General features: G+C 36.0%; 1 protein-coding gene across 1 annotated transcript; it reads left to right on the top strand.

The window, feature by feature from the left end:
• The first annotated feature begins 12,056 nt into the window (after positions 1-12,056).
• Positions 12,057-16,383, top strand: LOC129754355 (inhibitor of growth protein 1). Its single transcript, XM_055750369.1, has 3 exons — positions 12,057-12,794; positions 14,789-15,545; positions 15,610-16,383. The coding sequence occupies exons 1-3, from the start codon at positions 12,289-12,291 to the stop codon at positions 15,814-15,816; spliced, it is 1,470 nt and encodes a 489-aa protein (XP_055606344.1). The 5' UTR covers positions 12,057-12,288; the 3' UTR covers positions 15,817-16,383.
• Positions 16,384-16,900: the final 517 nt, after the last annotated feature.

Raw genomic sequence — 16,900 nt, 5'->3', positions numbered from 1 at the left:
AGTTTATATTACAGGTGATGTCCTGTAACAAAAAGGAGCATGACATTTACCGTACTTTTACAGTTAAAAAAAAAATTACGGGTCATGAAATTACGCGACACTATTTTTTAAGACCTGTAAAACTACGGTAAATGTCATGCTGCTTTTTGTTACGGGACATATCCTGTAATATTAAATTATTTAACATTTACTTTCAAAACAATCAATTGAAATTTAAGTGTTTTTTACATTACAGGTTGTATTATTTTAAAAGCAACCATTTTCAAGTACACGTAATTGTCATTATTTTTTTCTGTGTAGTGAAGAAAAACGACTTAAATTTTTTTGTCGCAACACATCAGCAGTGTTAAATTTAAGTTTAAAGCATACGAAGGAAAGTTTTGGTTTGATTTTTTATGAAACAAACTTTCACAAATCCAATTTTCAACAAACAATTTTAAACTGAATTCGATTTTCTTGTTTCATTTTCCAAATAATCAGGGCAAAATCCAAGTAGTTTTTTCACAATATCCGGGCATCCGCTAATTGCTGTATACTTAGGTTTATGTACTTTAAAATCGTACGTGGGTAGCATTAATTTACAAAAGCAGCGATTCGCAAAGTAACATTTACTAAAATTATCCAAAAATCTTTGTCTATTAAACAAACCGTAATTATGCAGGGATCTGGAACAAATTTTAGTAATAAAATGCAAAACTTTCACAAATCTTAAAAATTTAGGATTTATCTTCCTTTACCGCTACGTTTTTGATATTTTTCGACCGAAGAAAGCTTTCGTAGCTAATCATTGATCCTGGTGCAGAACATCAATCTAGAGGAACTCGCTTAGGAATGACCAGATAGGTGTTTTATAAAATTTAAAGTCGAGAGATTCAAAAATAGCGCGATAATAACAATAACTTTTAGAAAAGCATTTTTCAAGTATTTTTTTTTAATTTAACCGTATCTCCTTGGGTAAAGATTGTAGAACTTTGACATGTTAAACAAAGTTGTGTATTTTATTGAGATAAATAACTTTGTAGAAAAAACTTAAGCTCTAAAATGCTTAACAAGAAAGTTATGATTTATATCACGCTATCGGTGGACCTCTAAACTTTATTTTTCATATCAAAATATGCGCTATATTATACAGAGCAATGTTGTCGAAGACACCAGCATTCTATCTTGACTACCATTGGTGTTATTAATTTAGTTCCGTTAGATTTATGTTCTGCATTGTAAATTCCGACGCACTTCGAAACATCGATCCAGACGCAACCGATGAAGACAAACCGAGTTTTCTGGTAAGCGTCTCTTTCGCCCGAGTGCGAACGAATTTATCTGCACTGAGAACGCACTTCATCAGTTTGCTTGCTTCTCTGGCCCACACTTGGGTGGACGCTTGGTCGCTCTGGAGGTAACTGAGCATTTTTACAGATTCTCCGTTTGGGAAGAGCACAGCGAAAAAAAATACACGCTCTTACTCTGAACGGGCTAATCTGAGGAGCGATGCCAAGCATGACCATCATGCACATAGTAATTTTACTTTGTGTTAATTTTGGCTGCGCATAGTAATTTCGACTACGTTCATAGTAAAATTGTCAATGAAATCATGAGTATTTTTTACATCATGCATGGTAAAATTATAGTATGTTCAATGTTGAAAATAGTATGTGTTATGATAGAAACAAGCATATTAACATGATCCAAATATTAAAATTACCATGAAGCATGGTATGAATATCTCGTAGCATAATCGATTTTACTAATTATTGTGATATTTTGAGCCCTTTTATTGAAAATGCAATTTTTTTCATATTACTTTTTTATTTCATAAGTAGTGTTTCACTTACATAACTTTTCTTCGTGTGAAGCACAGTACGCCGGACCGAATCACATCTGATGATTAATAGGAATATTCTGAAAACAAATTTATAAAAATCAATTAGTGGGCAAATTGATATTAATTATTTCAACTTACGCTTAAACCGCTGAATCTCGATTTTTTTTCCATACCGATTTGGGATGTTTCGGAAATCCTTTTGGCCATCGATGATAAACTTCCGGGGTGGGGGTCTGGGACTTGAGCAAGTGCCTCTTGAAATCGAAGTGCCAATGAATAAAATCGGCTTCCGGCTCCAGCACTTCCAGTAGATTTTTTTGCGATTTGAGCCGGGACCGAGAGTTGGCTGGGTGGGAGGCCAGCTTTATGATCACAAATTGATTGTTAAAATAAACGCTTACAATTTTACCCGCGACGAACGACCGAAAAGAAAACAAAACAGATTCAAACGAAGCGCACAATGAAGAATTTACCATGGATATAGTATTTCCGACTTCACAAAAGACGATTACCATGCGCATAGTAATTGCAAGAACACAAATCGAGCAATATCTAAATATCATGCGCATGGTAATTTAGACACGGGAAAATTACTATGAGCTGTCAAAGTTCGCATAGTAAAAATACTATGTTGTAGTACTTTAAACCAGATTTCTGGTAGAAAATACTAAATCGTGGTAGGAAACACAAGATCGTGGACATAGTAAAATTATCATGATCCTGTATTTGGAAAACCCATGCAATTTTTTTCCGTGTATGAAATAAAAAAGTAATACTCGCTAACTTTGGTTTACCCAGAGCCCGCCTCCATTTTACTCAGGTGTCGCCTTATGTATGAAACAGCCGCCGCCTGATCTCAAAGAACTCAGAAATCAGAGTAGCCGTTACTCAGATGACATGAAATTTGGCACTCAGAAAATTCTATTGTGTGGAGGCGAAAACTGAGTAAATTCTGATCAGTTCGATTCAAAGCTATGATTGTTATTTGTTGTTTCTAAGTGATTGAATACTTTTTAAAGGTAAATCCGCAGGTTAAAGCAATCTTTAGATGGAAAACAGAGAACTTAACGGTAAGTTTGTTTATTTTTATCATTCTTAGGAATTAACTGTTTATAATACATAGGATATAAATGTGGGATATGCCGAGACATAATTCCCGGAGGAATGGCTGAATTTAAAAGGCACTCCAAAAGCATCCATAAAATTAAATTAAGGGAAAGAAATGCAATTCCGGTAGCTTGCATGGAATGCAAGATGACTTTCGTTTATTTTAAAAACTATTTTGGCCACATAGTGTCTATCCATGGTTCGATCAACGATTCAATAGATCTTAACAACGAAGCAGAAGTACAGGTAGAGGAGGTTCATCCAATTTTTGAAAGTGATCGCGTAAACACTTTTGAAGACAGAACGGTTACAATTAATGGTTTAAAAAATTTAATTTCAAATATCATAACCACATTGCGCTGCGACGTGTCAATTCCGGAGTCTAAAATCGCTAAAGTGATTGAAATATCTTCGGAACTCCTGAATTCATACTATAACTATGCAAGTGGTCAAATAAAAAGATTCGCTGAAGTTAAAGGTATTTCTGACACAGATTCGGATGTTATAGAACTCATGACCAATTTGAAGTGTGATGACTTGTTCACGGAAGTAAAAACGCCGAATGACAGTTTAATATATTTGTCATCTAAGGCTGAAGGATCAATCCCAACGGTAACAGAAATCACACTTGGACAGAGAAAAGTTGTCGTAGCCCGCAATTTCAGACGGAATTTAGTTGAGCGATCATCCAATCGTCATACAAGTGTGAAAACAGTGAACGATTATGCTCATTATATTTCGATCGTTGATATTCTCAAGTTACTAATGAGGAATCGTCTAGCACGCGAAGCAATCTCAGCCGAATCACCTTCTGGTACATCAACAAAATACGGATTCAAAGACGGGTTATTATTCCGTCAGCATAGCTTTTTGCAGATATATCCAACGGCTTTACGACTTTTGTTACACGTGGACGAGGTATTTATACATATAAATGTTCAATTTTATTTAAAAAGCTCTATTAAAATTTTCTAAAACAGTACCGGACTAGATGTATTTTTTTTTTAAACAACATTGCCTTCAATTTAGGTATTTATTTTTTGAAATATTTTGTATTACAGGTTGAATACCTAAATCCACTCGGATCTCGTAGAGGAAAAAAAAAGTTAACCAATTTTAGTATCAAAGTTCAAAACTTTGATCCGATCATCAACTCTTCTTTTAATAGAATATATTTGGTTCTCACTGTGCCGTCTCGCGGACTGAAAAAATATGGATATCCGAAAACATTGAACTTATTATTGGATGATCTACGTAATTTGGAATCAGATGAAGGCGTTCAATATCACTTACCAAATGGTTCTACTTTCACTTTGAGAGCAGTTTTAGTCTCTGTAGTTGGTGATACTGCTGCCATGCATGAAATCTGTAATATTATGGGACCCCAATCAAACATTTTTTGTAGGATGTGTTTGTTGAGAAGGAAAGACTTTCATGCAGGTTTATATTGTATATTTTTTTGTTGTATTTATTACTGATAATTTACTCCTAACAGGTTCATACGGGAACCAAGCACCGCGTCGCACACCTGAGTATACCACTGATAATCTGCTATTACTTCAAAACCAATTGAAGCTCCCCTCTGAATGCGGTATAATTGGCGACTGCTCGCTTCATATTCTTAAATACTTCAATTACACAACACACTGTTCCATGGACCCTATGCATGATTTATGTGAAGGAGTGAACATGATGATAATTAAACTTATTCTAAAACGTCTAGTGCATCAAAAAAGAATCAATTATACGGAAATCAACCAACGCATAGAGGGATTCGAATATGGTTTCGCCGAAATGTCTTCTAAACCATCAGCGAATTTTAGTCCAAGTATTCTGAAATCAAAAGCACATTCGATTTGTCAGTCAGCTTCGCAGTGTTGGCTTTTATTACGTGTCTTTCCCTTCCTATTTATTGACTTATACGAAACTATACCCGGCTGCATAGAACTGTTGAGTGCACTTCTACGTATAAACTATATAGCCTTTTCAGCTAAAATTGATGATGAGGAAATAATAGAACTGGAAAGTGTTGTAGCAAAATTCCACGATCTATTTAAGACCTGTTTTCCTACAACTAAACCTATAAATAAAATTCATCATTTGGCTCATTACCCCGAGGTGATTCGCACTAACGGTCCAATTGTAAATTGTTTCGTATTTGAGGGGAGATTTAAGCAAACAAAAGCACTAACCAAAAATTGTAATAATTTCCGTAATTTAACAGTTAGTTTAATGAAAAGATTCAACCTACTTCAGATAAATAACATTATCAACTATTCATACGATCTGAACCAATGTAGCGTCAAATCATCAAAAACAATTGAAAGAGCTTTATTACCCTACAATTTAATTTTATATCGTCTGCCAGAATATGTAACAATTGTGGATAGAATAATCAAAAATGGTACAGAGCTTAGACCTGGTTGTATAGTTAAATTTATGTTTTGTCTTTCAAATCATTACGGATTGATAGAAGGGATTGTAATTGCCAACAAATGTTGTGAAATTATTCTTAAAAAGCTAGATCTTGAAATGATAAGCTCTCTAAATAGCTATAAATATCATGTTTCTAGAGACTACTTAAGGATTCACATTGACAAAATTTACGCTAGAAAGGTTTACAATGCTTGGAAGTTAGGCCCAAATGAATATATTTCTTTAAAATACAATGATGGATAAAACTTCATAAAAAATGATAAAAAATTATTGTATGTTATTACCTTAAAAAAGAATATTCTCCCACGCCTTTGCGCATTAAATCAATCGAACATTATATTAAAATACCGAGCCGAAAATACTCAACTCACTATTTGAATGAACTAAGAATATGTACAGGAGTAAAATACTATTTAAAACGGCAACTATTCCTAAACAACTTGAACAATTTAGAACTATATTCTCAAATATTCTACACACTTCGGTAGTATAACCAAGAATATCCCATTGACTAACTCTAAACGATAAACTGAAATACTGCAAAATAATTTCTAAAACTGTTTCAAATACATCATTATCGTAAATTACCTAATAACAAGTTCTCAAAAATCTTAAATACAACTCAATAATTATGTATCTTCTGTTATTGTAGCCAAGTTATATTAACTTTTCTGGAGCGACAAAGTTGAAGAAACATAGAATTTTAAAAGCAGTAAAATAAAGGATAAGAAAGATTTTTTCTACCGAAACTCAAACAATGGAGAAAATTCGGAACTCTGTAGAAGCTGATATTTGGAGAATCCTTCAAGGTAAGCTTATTAATTTAAAATGCTTAATCTGATCATTCTAACCATTCATTATTTCAGAAAATCGTGTGAATGATGATAATTTAGTGCTGTTCGATGACGAAGATCTAGTTAAGATGGGAATAGCGGACATGGGCTCTAGAAAAATTATTTTGGAAGCTATCAAAGAAACTAAAATTAAAAAATCTGAGGAGCCATCAACATCAAAAACGGCAGAAAAAGAGGTAAATAATAAAGTAAAATGATTTTTATAATGATTTCAACATATTATTCTCTGATTAGAGTATTCGAGAATTGCTATCGAAAAATTCGAAAATGAAATTCTTAATCAACAATTATCTAGACGTCGGAAAATTACCAGAAAAATCCAAAATACATGAAATGATCCGCTTTTTATGTGAGCCATATGAGAAAAGAATCTATGATGGAAAAGGGTAAGAAATTGTGTAGTGAAGAGAAAGAAATTTTTAATTTGATTTCTACTTATTCCAGTTATCCATCTATGACCGAACAGTGGATCTTAGCCAAAGCAGTAGTAAAGGAATTTCCTATATTGAAAACTCTTAGAACATTGGATTCGCAACCAGATGAGGTTAAAGTTACGAAAATCTTCAACCAGATTCTCTAAAATATCGTTTTTTTTTTAGTTTCCATTGTTTGCTTGGAGAGGCGGTCAAGAAACTGGGGACCACTCTGGGTTAATATACTCCAGAGTTAGGAATATAATTAAGAAGCTTCCTACTGAATTGAAAAAATATTCTCGCCGAAAAATTATTGACCCGGAATCAATGGTAACTGAATCCATGATTCAAATCGCAGACGATTTGGTAGAAGTTTTCCCAAATTCGAGCAACAAATTGTTCATCAATATGGGAATGAAGAAGTGCGAATTCTTGCACGCCTCGATGCTTAAATACAACAGAACCCCGGAAGAAATATTAGAAAAATTTCCTCATTTCAAATCATACGATGGTGAAATGGCAAGTTTTTTTTCTGTTGAAACCGTAGATTTTTGTTCCAAATATTTTTTAAAACCTTTTTTCTTTACTTACAGATAACACTCATGTATTACATCATGAAACCAACAGCATGTCGGACCATAAATTTCTTGGAGATTTGTTTAAAAGGAACGATGCTCAACAACATGACTTTTAGAGAAGTAGAAGATGGTAAGGTTATTAAAAATTAATATTATTTGACATAAATTCAAACAAATACTTATTCAAATATACAGTGAATCTACGTGGATTTTTGAGACTATATAAACGACTGCGTGGACCAGCCAAAAAAAACACTGAAGGGGAATACAGCAACGTGGAAGAGCTCAGCGTGGCTGAGATGATAAAATGGAAAACGGTATATAGTGCTTTTGCGTTTGGTCAATCTATGGAATATTGTTATTTAAATATTTATTTTTCAGGACGTTGAGGAATATTTGCTTTCGAGTTCAACTCAGGACCCGCAAATCATTTGCAATGCTCCTGTTTTCAAAGCAGGCGATTACTACCTAATTATCGGAAAACAGGTGGTAGTTAAGACGGCGTCTTTTGTGAAAATCATAGATCTGTTCTTTAAAAGTCTCCTTGTATTCGGAGCTTTAGAAAGATCTAATTTAAAAATGATTAATGATGTTGTCAGTATATCAATTTATAAAACATTAAAAACTAGCCGTAGAAAATGCGTTAATGAAGTTTGCTCGATGCTAAAGGAAGCCGAAAATGTAGAAGACGAAGATGAAAGTACCTGATTATTTTAAAACTCCAATTTTTATCACAATGTATAAACTTTTATTAATTTGCAATTATAAATTTATTGTACTTTTTGGTTGTGTGATTTTGCTGCGAAAATAAAATGTGTTAACTACTCTTTATGATAATTATTAGAAACACTTCGAAAGGCAACACAATTTCCACCGATGTTTGTAAAAACATCTAAATTATCTTCTAAAAGACGAACAAACCACTTTTTCAAAGAAAAATAACACGATTTCCTTCTTAACAATACCGGGCGGTATTAATTTCGTCATGAAAACTGAGTAAAACCTGATCAGATTCGATTTCCGCAGCCTGAGTGATGGTTACTCAGTTGTCGCGAAAAGGGCGATTAGTCAGTTCTGAGTAAAGGCCATATAGTCAGAACTGAGTAGGTGCGGTTTTCGCGACAACTGAGTAGCCGTCACTCTGAACTGAGTAGCTGAAAGTTAGCGAGTATGAAAAAATTGCATTTTCAATAAAAGGGCTCAAAATATCACAATAATTAGTAAAATCGATTATGCTACGAGATATTCATACCATGCTTCATGGTAATTTTAATATTTGGATCATGTTAATATGCTTGTTTCTATCATAACACATACTATTTTCAACATTGAACATACTAATTTTACCATGCATGATGTAAAAAATACTCATGATTTCATTGACAATTTTACTATGAACGTAGTCGAAATTACTATGCGCAGCCAAAATTAACACAAAGTAAAATTACTATGTGCATGGTAATATCAAGAACAAAACATTATTGACTCAAAAATATGGTTGCGTGTTGTTCGTTTAAACCACGGATCTAGTAATTTTACTATGCTTTTTTTTGTGTGTACACCATACTTTACCCTCAGCAAAAAATTTCTAAAAGTATACGGAATCTAAAACACGAGTGATCTATTTTTTCACAAGTGTAATTAAAAAAAGATGTAATTTTCCACTCCTTTTGATGTAATTTTATTCTGTTTTCGAAAAGCGAATAAAAATAAATTGCTTTGGTATAATTTTACATTCCGTGATGTAAAAATAAAGCGGCCAATGAAATTTATATCACAAGCAGTGTAAAATTATATCTATTTGATTTAAAATTGACTGAAACTGTTTGTTTGTGCCATTTGCCTGTCGAGTCATTTTTCGGAAACCGCGAGTGTTTTCGTTCCAAGACGAAGCTATCATCTCTATGATAAAAGTGGTAGGTTTTTAAATAAGCAAACTACCCAAGCAACCAGAATTCCCTTAAAAAGGTTCCATAGAAGCTTAATCAGCTCTCGTTTGTGTCTGAAAAGAATGCTAATCAGCCCAAAATTTAAGTTCTTAAAGCTACTTTCAAGTTCGTTTAGGTGGCTGTAGAGAACGCTGTTCAGCTTCTAAGAGAATGTCAAGAAACTTCTACGCGCCGAAAAAAAATCCGATTGACAGATTGCTCTGACAACCACATGTCAGATTGCTAGGTTGCCGGTCTATCATGGTCTATCTCATTGATTTAAATTATATTGTTTTGATTACAAAAGCTGCTTACACGTCTAGAGATTTGAACCGCTGCTCTCTAGGTTGCAATGAAACTCACCAGCCTCTCGACCAATCCAGCAATAGCTAATTGCCACTGTAATGATTAGTATTTAAACTTAATGTCATTTGAGATGATTGAGTGGGTTGGTCAATTGAAGGAACCTTATTTCGTTCAAAGGACTTTCAGTACACAATATGAATCATAACAAAAATTCGCATCATCAAGAATTTATTCGAATATCTTATTTAACATTTATAAGAAAAATTCGAAAAAATCTTGAATTCCATTTGTATATATCAGTACAGATATAAACAAAACAAATACCATGACAAGAAATTGACAGACATTTTTGACATCTCGCTTAGAATTCCCATATAGGTTCTTTAAAACACCTTCAAGTACCTTAATGGTGCGCTTTAGAATGTTACGCGAACGTTATCGACCTTCTTGAAAAACATTTTTGACATGTCGCTTAGAATTCCCATATAGGTTCTTTAAAACACCTTCAAGTATCTTAATGGTGCGCTTTAGAATGTTACGCGAACGTTATCGACCTTCTTGAAAAACATTTTTGACATGTCGCTTAGATTTCCCATATAGGTTCTTTAAAACACCTTCAAGTATCTTAATGGTGCGTTTTGGAATGTTACGCGAACGTTATCGACCTTCTTGAAAGAAGTTCCATTAAATGCGCTTAGAAGTTCCGTTATCGGTAGTATTAACCTTTCAAAGGGCGATGTAAGTTCCTGAGTAACTTTTAGGCGACAAGAGTCACCTGAAGTTCCCGTAATACATTTTTTCAGCCAAATGTGAACTTCGGAGTTCGGAGTTAAGTAAAAACGCGACTTTTGGTTGCTTGGGTAACGAATGATGTTATTGAAATTAATAAGTTGTTTCTCGATTACAGCGACGGCAGGTTTTAAAGTCGCAGGGATCCGGAATTTGATTGCCGGGAGAGGAATTTGCGTGAACGATCCGAGGCATTTGTAAGCAAAAGCTATCCTGACCCGACAGTGACGTATGGGTCCGGACCATGACAGTCCGGAACGGAATTCCCCTTGGTCCCCCAGTGACGCTTACCGGTTGGAATATCAGCAGAATGCCCCAGTCTGATGGTGCTCGTGATGGTGGGTGTACTTTGTTTTTCTTCACTATTGATGTTTTTTTTAAATAAATATTTAATAGTAGTAAACTAGTGTAATTTTTCTTTTCAAAAGGCTCATAATATTCCATAAAAATGCAAGTATCCCGAAAACAAATCTAAAATTTTACATCGCTGTGTATTTTTACACGACAATAAGCTGTTCCCTTTCCGTGCATCGTTTTTGGTCTAAATTTACACGCCTCAATGTTATGATGATGTAATTTTAGATTATAAACGATGTTCCGTTTTCGTGCATCGTTTTCAATCTAAAATTACACGAATTTTTCTTGCTGTGTGCAACATTTCATTATTTAGGAGAAGTAGTACCGGGATAGAGGTGGCACCTGAAATCTGAAATCTGAATCTGAATCTGAAATCTGAATCTGAAATCTGAAATCTGAAATCTGAATCTGAAATCTGAATCTGAAATCTGAATCTGAAATCTGAATCTGAAATCTGAATCTGAAATCTGAAATCTGAAATCTGAATCTGAAATCTGAATCTGAAATCTGAATCTGAAATCTGAATTTTTCTTGCTGTGTGCAACATTTCATTATTTAGGAGAAGTAGTACCGGGATAGAGGTGGCACCTGAAATCTGAAATCTGAATCTGAATCTGAAATCTGAAATCTGAATCTGAAATCTGAAATCTGAAATCTGAATCTGAAATCTGAATCTGAAATCTGAATCTGAAATCTGAATCTGAAATCTGAAATCTGAAATCTGAATCTGAAATCTGAATCTGAAATCTGAATCTGAAATCTGAATCTGAAATCTGAATCTGAATCTGAAATCTGAATCTGACATCTGAATATGAAATCTGAAATCTGAATCTGAAATCTGAAATCTGAAATCTGAAATCTGAATCTGAATCTGAAATCTGAATCTGAAATCTGAAATTTGTAATCTGTATTCGGAATTTCAATTGGAGCTCAGAGTTCTGAATTGAAAATGTAAAACTTAAATCTGAATAATATTTATGGATTTTTCAGTACAATCTTTCCAGTTGGCATCTCTGGTGTTTCGAATCACCCCTCACCAAGCATCCACTGAACTGAAAGTTGTAAACAGCGAATTTGAAGCTGTGTGCGTGTCAGTGCTGCATCGGCGATGCGTCAGTGTGTGCGAATATGTTTTCCAGCATTTCCAGAGTGCATAATCTGAAGGGCGAATTGGTTTTTCCAAATATTTGTTAAGGTGATAAATTTACGATTTGTTTTAAAGTTTTTTTCATTGTTCAAAAAAATTTGTTTGATAAAATTTATTCATTGTGAAACTTCTCCCAAAAATAATTATCATAATCAACTGTTTTAAATTTTTGTAAGGGAAATTTTATTCACAATCACTTAAAAAAATCTTTTGATAGGCATAATGCGGTATTCATATTCCGACCGTTGGAAAAATTGCTCTAGCTTTTCACGTCAAACACCAGCCGTTTCTCTGTTGGTGTGCGTGCAATTGCGCATCCGTGAAAAAACGCGAAAACGGTCAAAGCAAAGAGTGGGAAAAGAAGAAAGGCAGCGAAAATATTCGTGTTAAAATTGTGGTCAAAATACTGCTAGGTTTCGCTGTTTGGTTGGAGAAAAATTGGCTGCTTGTTAGTTTGCTGAACGTTTTGGATTGCATTTTCGTGATTGGTTTGTCGCTCGCCATCCGCTTCCAGTGACGATTGGTGTTGGGGTTGGCGCCCCGGGAATCGAATGTATCAAGTTTTAGATGAGGGAACAATGATAAACCAGTTACCAGTGGAAGCGCTTCATTCGGCCACCTACGTGGAAAATTATCTGGACTCGGTTGAGAACCTTCCGGATGACGTCCAGCGGCATCTGTCCCGCATAAGGGAGATCGACGTGCTGTACCGGAACCACCTGCGGGATGTGAGCGTGTCCTATGAACAGTGGCTCAGCGCCAGTGCCAACGCAAGTGCGGGTTCGGCCGGATCCGGAAACGCCAGTGGACCAGTCCAAAATGGAACGGGAGGGGCTGGCAGTGATTCATCGTCGGCAACGGCTGAACCGACCAGCAGCAGTTCCGGCAATCCGGCTACGAAGCGGGCGATGGCTCGGATGCAGAAGAGCCTGATTGCGGCCCAAGAGCTGGGCGATGAGAAGCTTCAAGTGGTCCAGCACCTGCAGGATTTGATCGATCACAAAACGAGGCAGCTGGATCAGGACTACAAGAATCTGGGCAGCGATTTCTTCGTCAGGTGAGTTGTAGCGATAGAAGTTCCAGCTAGGGGCGAAAGCCTTCAGAGCAATTACGAGATTGACAACGCTATTATTCAAGACCAATTAGCATACTTATACGGTTGAGTAACCTAGTTTACCTAAGATCTTAGAAATATGTAAACCATACAAAATGAAGTTTAAGGCTTGAAAGTTTAAGTTTCATTGTTCCAATTTAATTATATTAAACTTACTTATTGTTCAACAAGCTACCGTAATTTCTTTGAAAAATTAAATTCAGTTTATCTCAATTTCGTTGGCCTCGAATTTGCATAATTTAATTTTTGTACAAGGCTAAGGAGATAAAAATCAAATTAGAAATTGTTTTTGGTATGTTTTAAATATTAAAAAAAAAACTGATTCACATTCTTATTTGAAACTCGGGGTTGAAATTTAGAGTTCCTTCAGTATTCTTATTCGAATTCATAGTGTTAACACACAAATCTTTCTTATACTGTTTACCGATTCTGAGCTAGATTTAAAGCTAGAGGTCGGAATCGTGTAGAATTTCTTAAGGGGGGGGGGGGGGGGTAGGGTCTAAAGGCTATAAAAAAACACCATTTTCACGATTTTTTTCTAGAGCTATCGTTCAAACAAATGTTTTCAAATTTTTTGCATTATACAAAGCTTTGTTAAAAGAACATTTAGTATTTTTTTCGTAGAAATAAATTGAAAAATGAGCCGGTGACGGCGCACTTTCGAGGATGCCTTTTAGAAAACAGGATTTGCGGTGGACACTGTATCTCAGCACAGAATCATCTGAAGTCAAAAAATCAGAGCAAAATATTTTTAATAGATGTTTTTCTAGACCCCAACGTTTTTATTTAACTTAAAAAAAATTTTATGAAATTTTTGTGGCTGTTTGAAGTAAAAAATACGATTTTTCACGAAAAAATCCGCCATTTTTCACCTGTAAAATCTCCCCAAAGTAAAAAAAATAAAAAAGAAAAACGTTGGGGTCTGGTATTTTATATGTAGAAAATGTGTTCCAAATTTGAAAAGAATCGGATAAGTAGTTTTCAAATGACGATGTCCACGGACTTTAAAAATGTGCTTTCGAGAAAAACGCGTTTGAAGTTTCTGCTCTTGCTTTCTTGCAGTATTAGATAGGAGGAGATAAAGGCCTATAATTTCTACAGTTTTGCTTCAATTGACTTGAAAATTTGACACAACATTCTTGAAATGTTTTACAATAAGAAAATAAAAAAATAAAAAAATCGATTTTTTGAAAGTGTTAGACCCTACCCCCCCCTTAAGCATTAATAACATAGAACACATATTTTTATACATAAATAAGCTCATAAACTCATTGTTTTTCGTGCACAAATGAACAATCTAAAATAGATAAACTAAACTTTTTTGACATTGTTCGTCCAAAACACTGTGCTGATGTTTTAACAGAATAATTCAAGTAGGCACTAGACATGGAAAGTGTGATTTCGTTTGGCATTTTATTGGCTACAAAAAAGCTTCCTAATCCGCTTTTTTGTTCAAAGGTCAAACACACACTTTTAAACATATGAAAGCAGAATTTTGTTTGCGAAATTTTAGGATCAGGATCAAATTCCTGGATTAGGATTTAAAACATGGATCCAGATAAGGATCTATTTCGAAGAGCAAGACCAGGTTTTAGACCAGAATAAGGATAAGGAATCAAGATTCATTTCATATCAGGTATCAGGTTCCAGATCTAGATCAGAAAATTCATGCTGACTATCTTGATCAAGATCAGAGTCATGGTCGATACCAGGATCGTGATAAAACTCGTTATCCGAATCCTGATTCTGATCCCTTTGATATGTGAAATTTCTGTTGTAGTTCACCTAAGTAAGTTGAAGAAGTTGTGTATACGACACTAAAACAAAGTTAAAATAGAACTAAAGTTTAGCGAAAAATAAGCAAACTGTTCAACATTTATCGCGTGTGTGATAGCAGAATAGTTTTGACTAACCTCATTCATTATTGTTTCTTCCAGGTTGGACTTCGGTCGGGAGGAAAAGATCACCGAAGGTCAGCAGAAGGAAATCCGACCGAACAGTCCCGGGTCAGCATGTTCCCCGAACAATGCCAATTCCTCGCCCGCCGCCGCCTACTCGGTGTCAACCGGAAACGGTACCAGCACAGGAGGATCAGTTCACGTCAGTGCGGGTAACATCGGCGGAACGGCCAATTCTGGCAGCGGAAATTATTCCTCCAATGGCAATAGCAGCGGCAGTGGCAATGGAAACGGCAATGGTGGTGGAAGCAGTGGGGGTCCTGGATCCACGGGAAGTGGCACCGGTAATGGAGGAGGTGGAGCAGGAAGTGATCGGGGCTCGAAACGCGCCCGGCGAACGCGGAATGATCAGAACAGTGGTAGCGCAAATGGGTCCAGCACACCGAATTCCACTTCCGGAGCACCTATGGACGTGGATCCGATCGATACTAGCAATATCAAGCAGGAGCCGGGAACCTCGGGTTTGGGAATTGGTGGCGGCAATGGAGGATCATCTTCTGGGGGTGGATCCGGTATGGGCAGTAGTGGTGCCGGAGCTGGAGGAATGGGTACGAGTAAAGGAAACTCCGGACAAGCGTCTGGAGCCAGTGGGCAAGGCAAGAAAGGTGGTGCCAATGCTGGCAAGAAGAAGAAACGGAAGACCGGCCGAGGACAGGCGAGGGAAGCACGGGAAGACACTCCACCACCAGAAGAAACCATCGATCCGGATGAGCCGACGTACTGTTTATGTGATCAGGTAAGATATTTCTCAAGTTATCATGAAGACCATCCTTTGAACGCCATTTCCTCTTTATTCGTAGATCTCCTTCGGTGAGATGATTCTGTGCGACAATGATCTCTGTCCGATCGAGTGGTTCCACTTTAGCTGTGTGGCGCTGATGTCCAAACCGAAAGGCAAGTGGTTCTGTCCCAACTGTCGAGGCGATCGGCCCAATGTGATGAAACCGAAGGCCCAATTCCTGAAGGAGCTCGAGCGTTACAACAAGGAAAAAGAGGAGAAAACTTAAGCACAGGGAAAAAGATTCCTAACACCTTAATAGTACCATCGGCATGATAGCAAGCTTGGGCGTTACGCTGTGAAATTCATCTATCAAAAACCACAATGAATTAAGTTTTTCATTTGCTGGTAACAAGCAAGTTTGCTTCGGATTAGGAATGATTTGATAATTAATTTACTGTATTTTGAAAATTTTAATCAATGAACTATTTCTGCTAATGTAAGACGTAAATCAAGCACTGGTTGTAAGAATAAGTAGCTTATAAGTTTTTTTTCTCTGCCCATCGTTTGTCTATTTTTTGACGACTGTTTCCCGAATTCGGAAATCTCAATGGTAGTCAAATCGTTCTTGTTAATTTATATCTTCATTTGAATGCAAATCCTAACTTATCTCATAAGACCCATAGTAACTTTTAAGAGTGGAGGCAGCGTTGTTTTATTTTCCGAAGCGATGCACGATTGAATGCTGATAGCGAAGAATGAAATGATCAAACATCAACAAAACAAGAAGACAACTAACCGTTAATAATTGTATTTCTAAAAACGAAAATTGCGGGAATAAATTGATTTGATTTTACCTATTTTTGTTTCATTTATTAACGTTTTGAGGTGACGTCCAGAGAGCATATTAATTTTACGCTAATCGATGGATTTGTCGTACTGTCGCAGGTCGCAGGCGAAATGCTTACTGATCAAGCGTGCAGCCGTGTACATGTGTATGCAACAAGGGAACCGCGCCGTTTTTGGTTTTCTTCGGTCCGGTCCAAATCCGGTTTCAGTACCTACCTTCTTTAACTCCGGACACCGAATAACGAGAGAAATATGCATTCAAGCTCGTAAAAGCCCGAGTTTACGATTTGGATATGCTTTCCTTTTGGCTGACTGCAAGGTTCCGTTTCTTCGTTTACCTTTTCTCTCTCGATTGCACTTACTGTCGATTGGATTTCCAACCTGCAACATGGATGTGCGACAACTGAATAATTTTATGCAGGTTGGTACAGCAATAGAGATTGGTCGATTTTTTTTTGCTTGGTCCAATATTTCTAGAAAAAATAGCTTCTAGCAGATAATTTATTTCATGTGAAATAATGTTA

This window comes from Uranotaenia lowii, chromosome 3, assembly GCF_029784155.1.
Source record: "Uranotaenia lowii strain MFRU-FL chromosome 3, ASM2978415v1, whole genome shotgun sequence".
Taxonomy (NCBI): Eukaryota; Metazoa; Arthropoda; class Insecta; order Diptera; family Culicidae; genus Uranotaenia; species Uranotaenia lowii.
The sequence above is the reverse complement of the archived record's forward strand: the minus strand, read 5'-3'. Positions and strand labels throughout refer to the sequence as shown.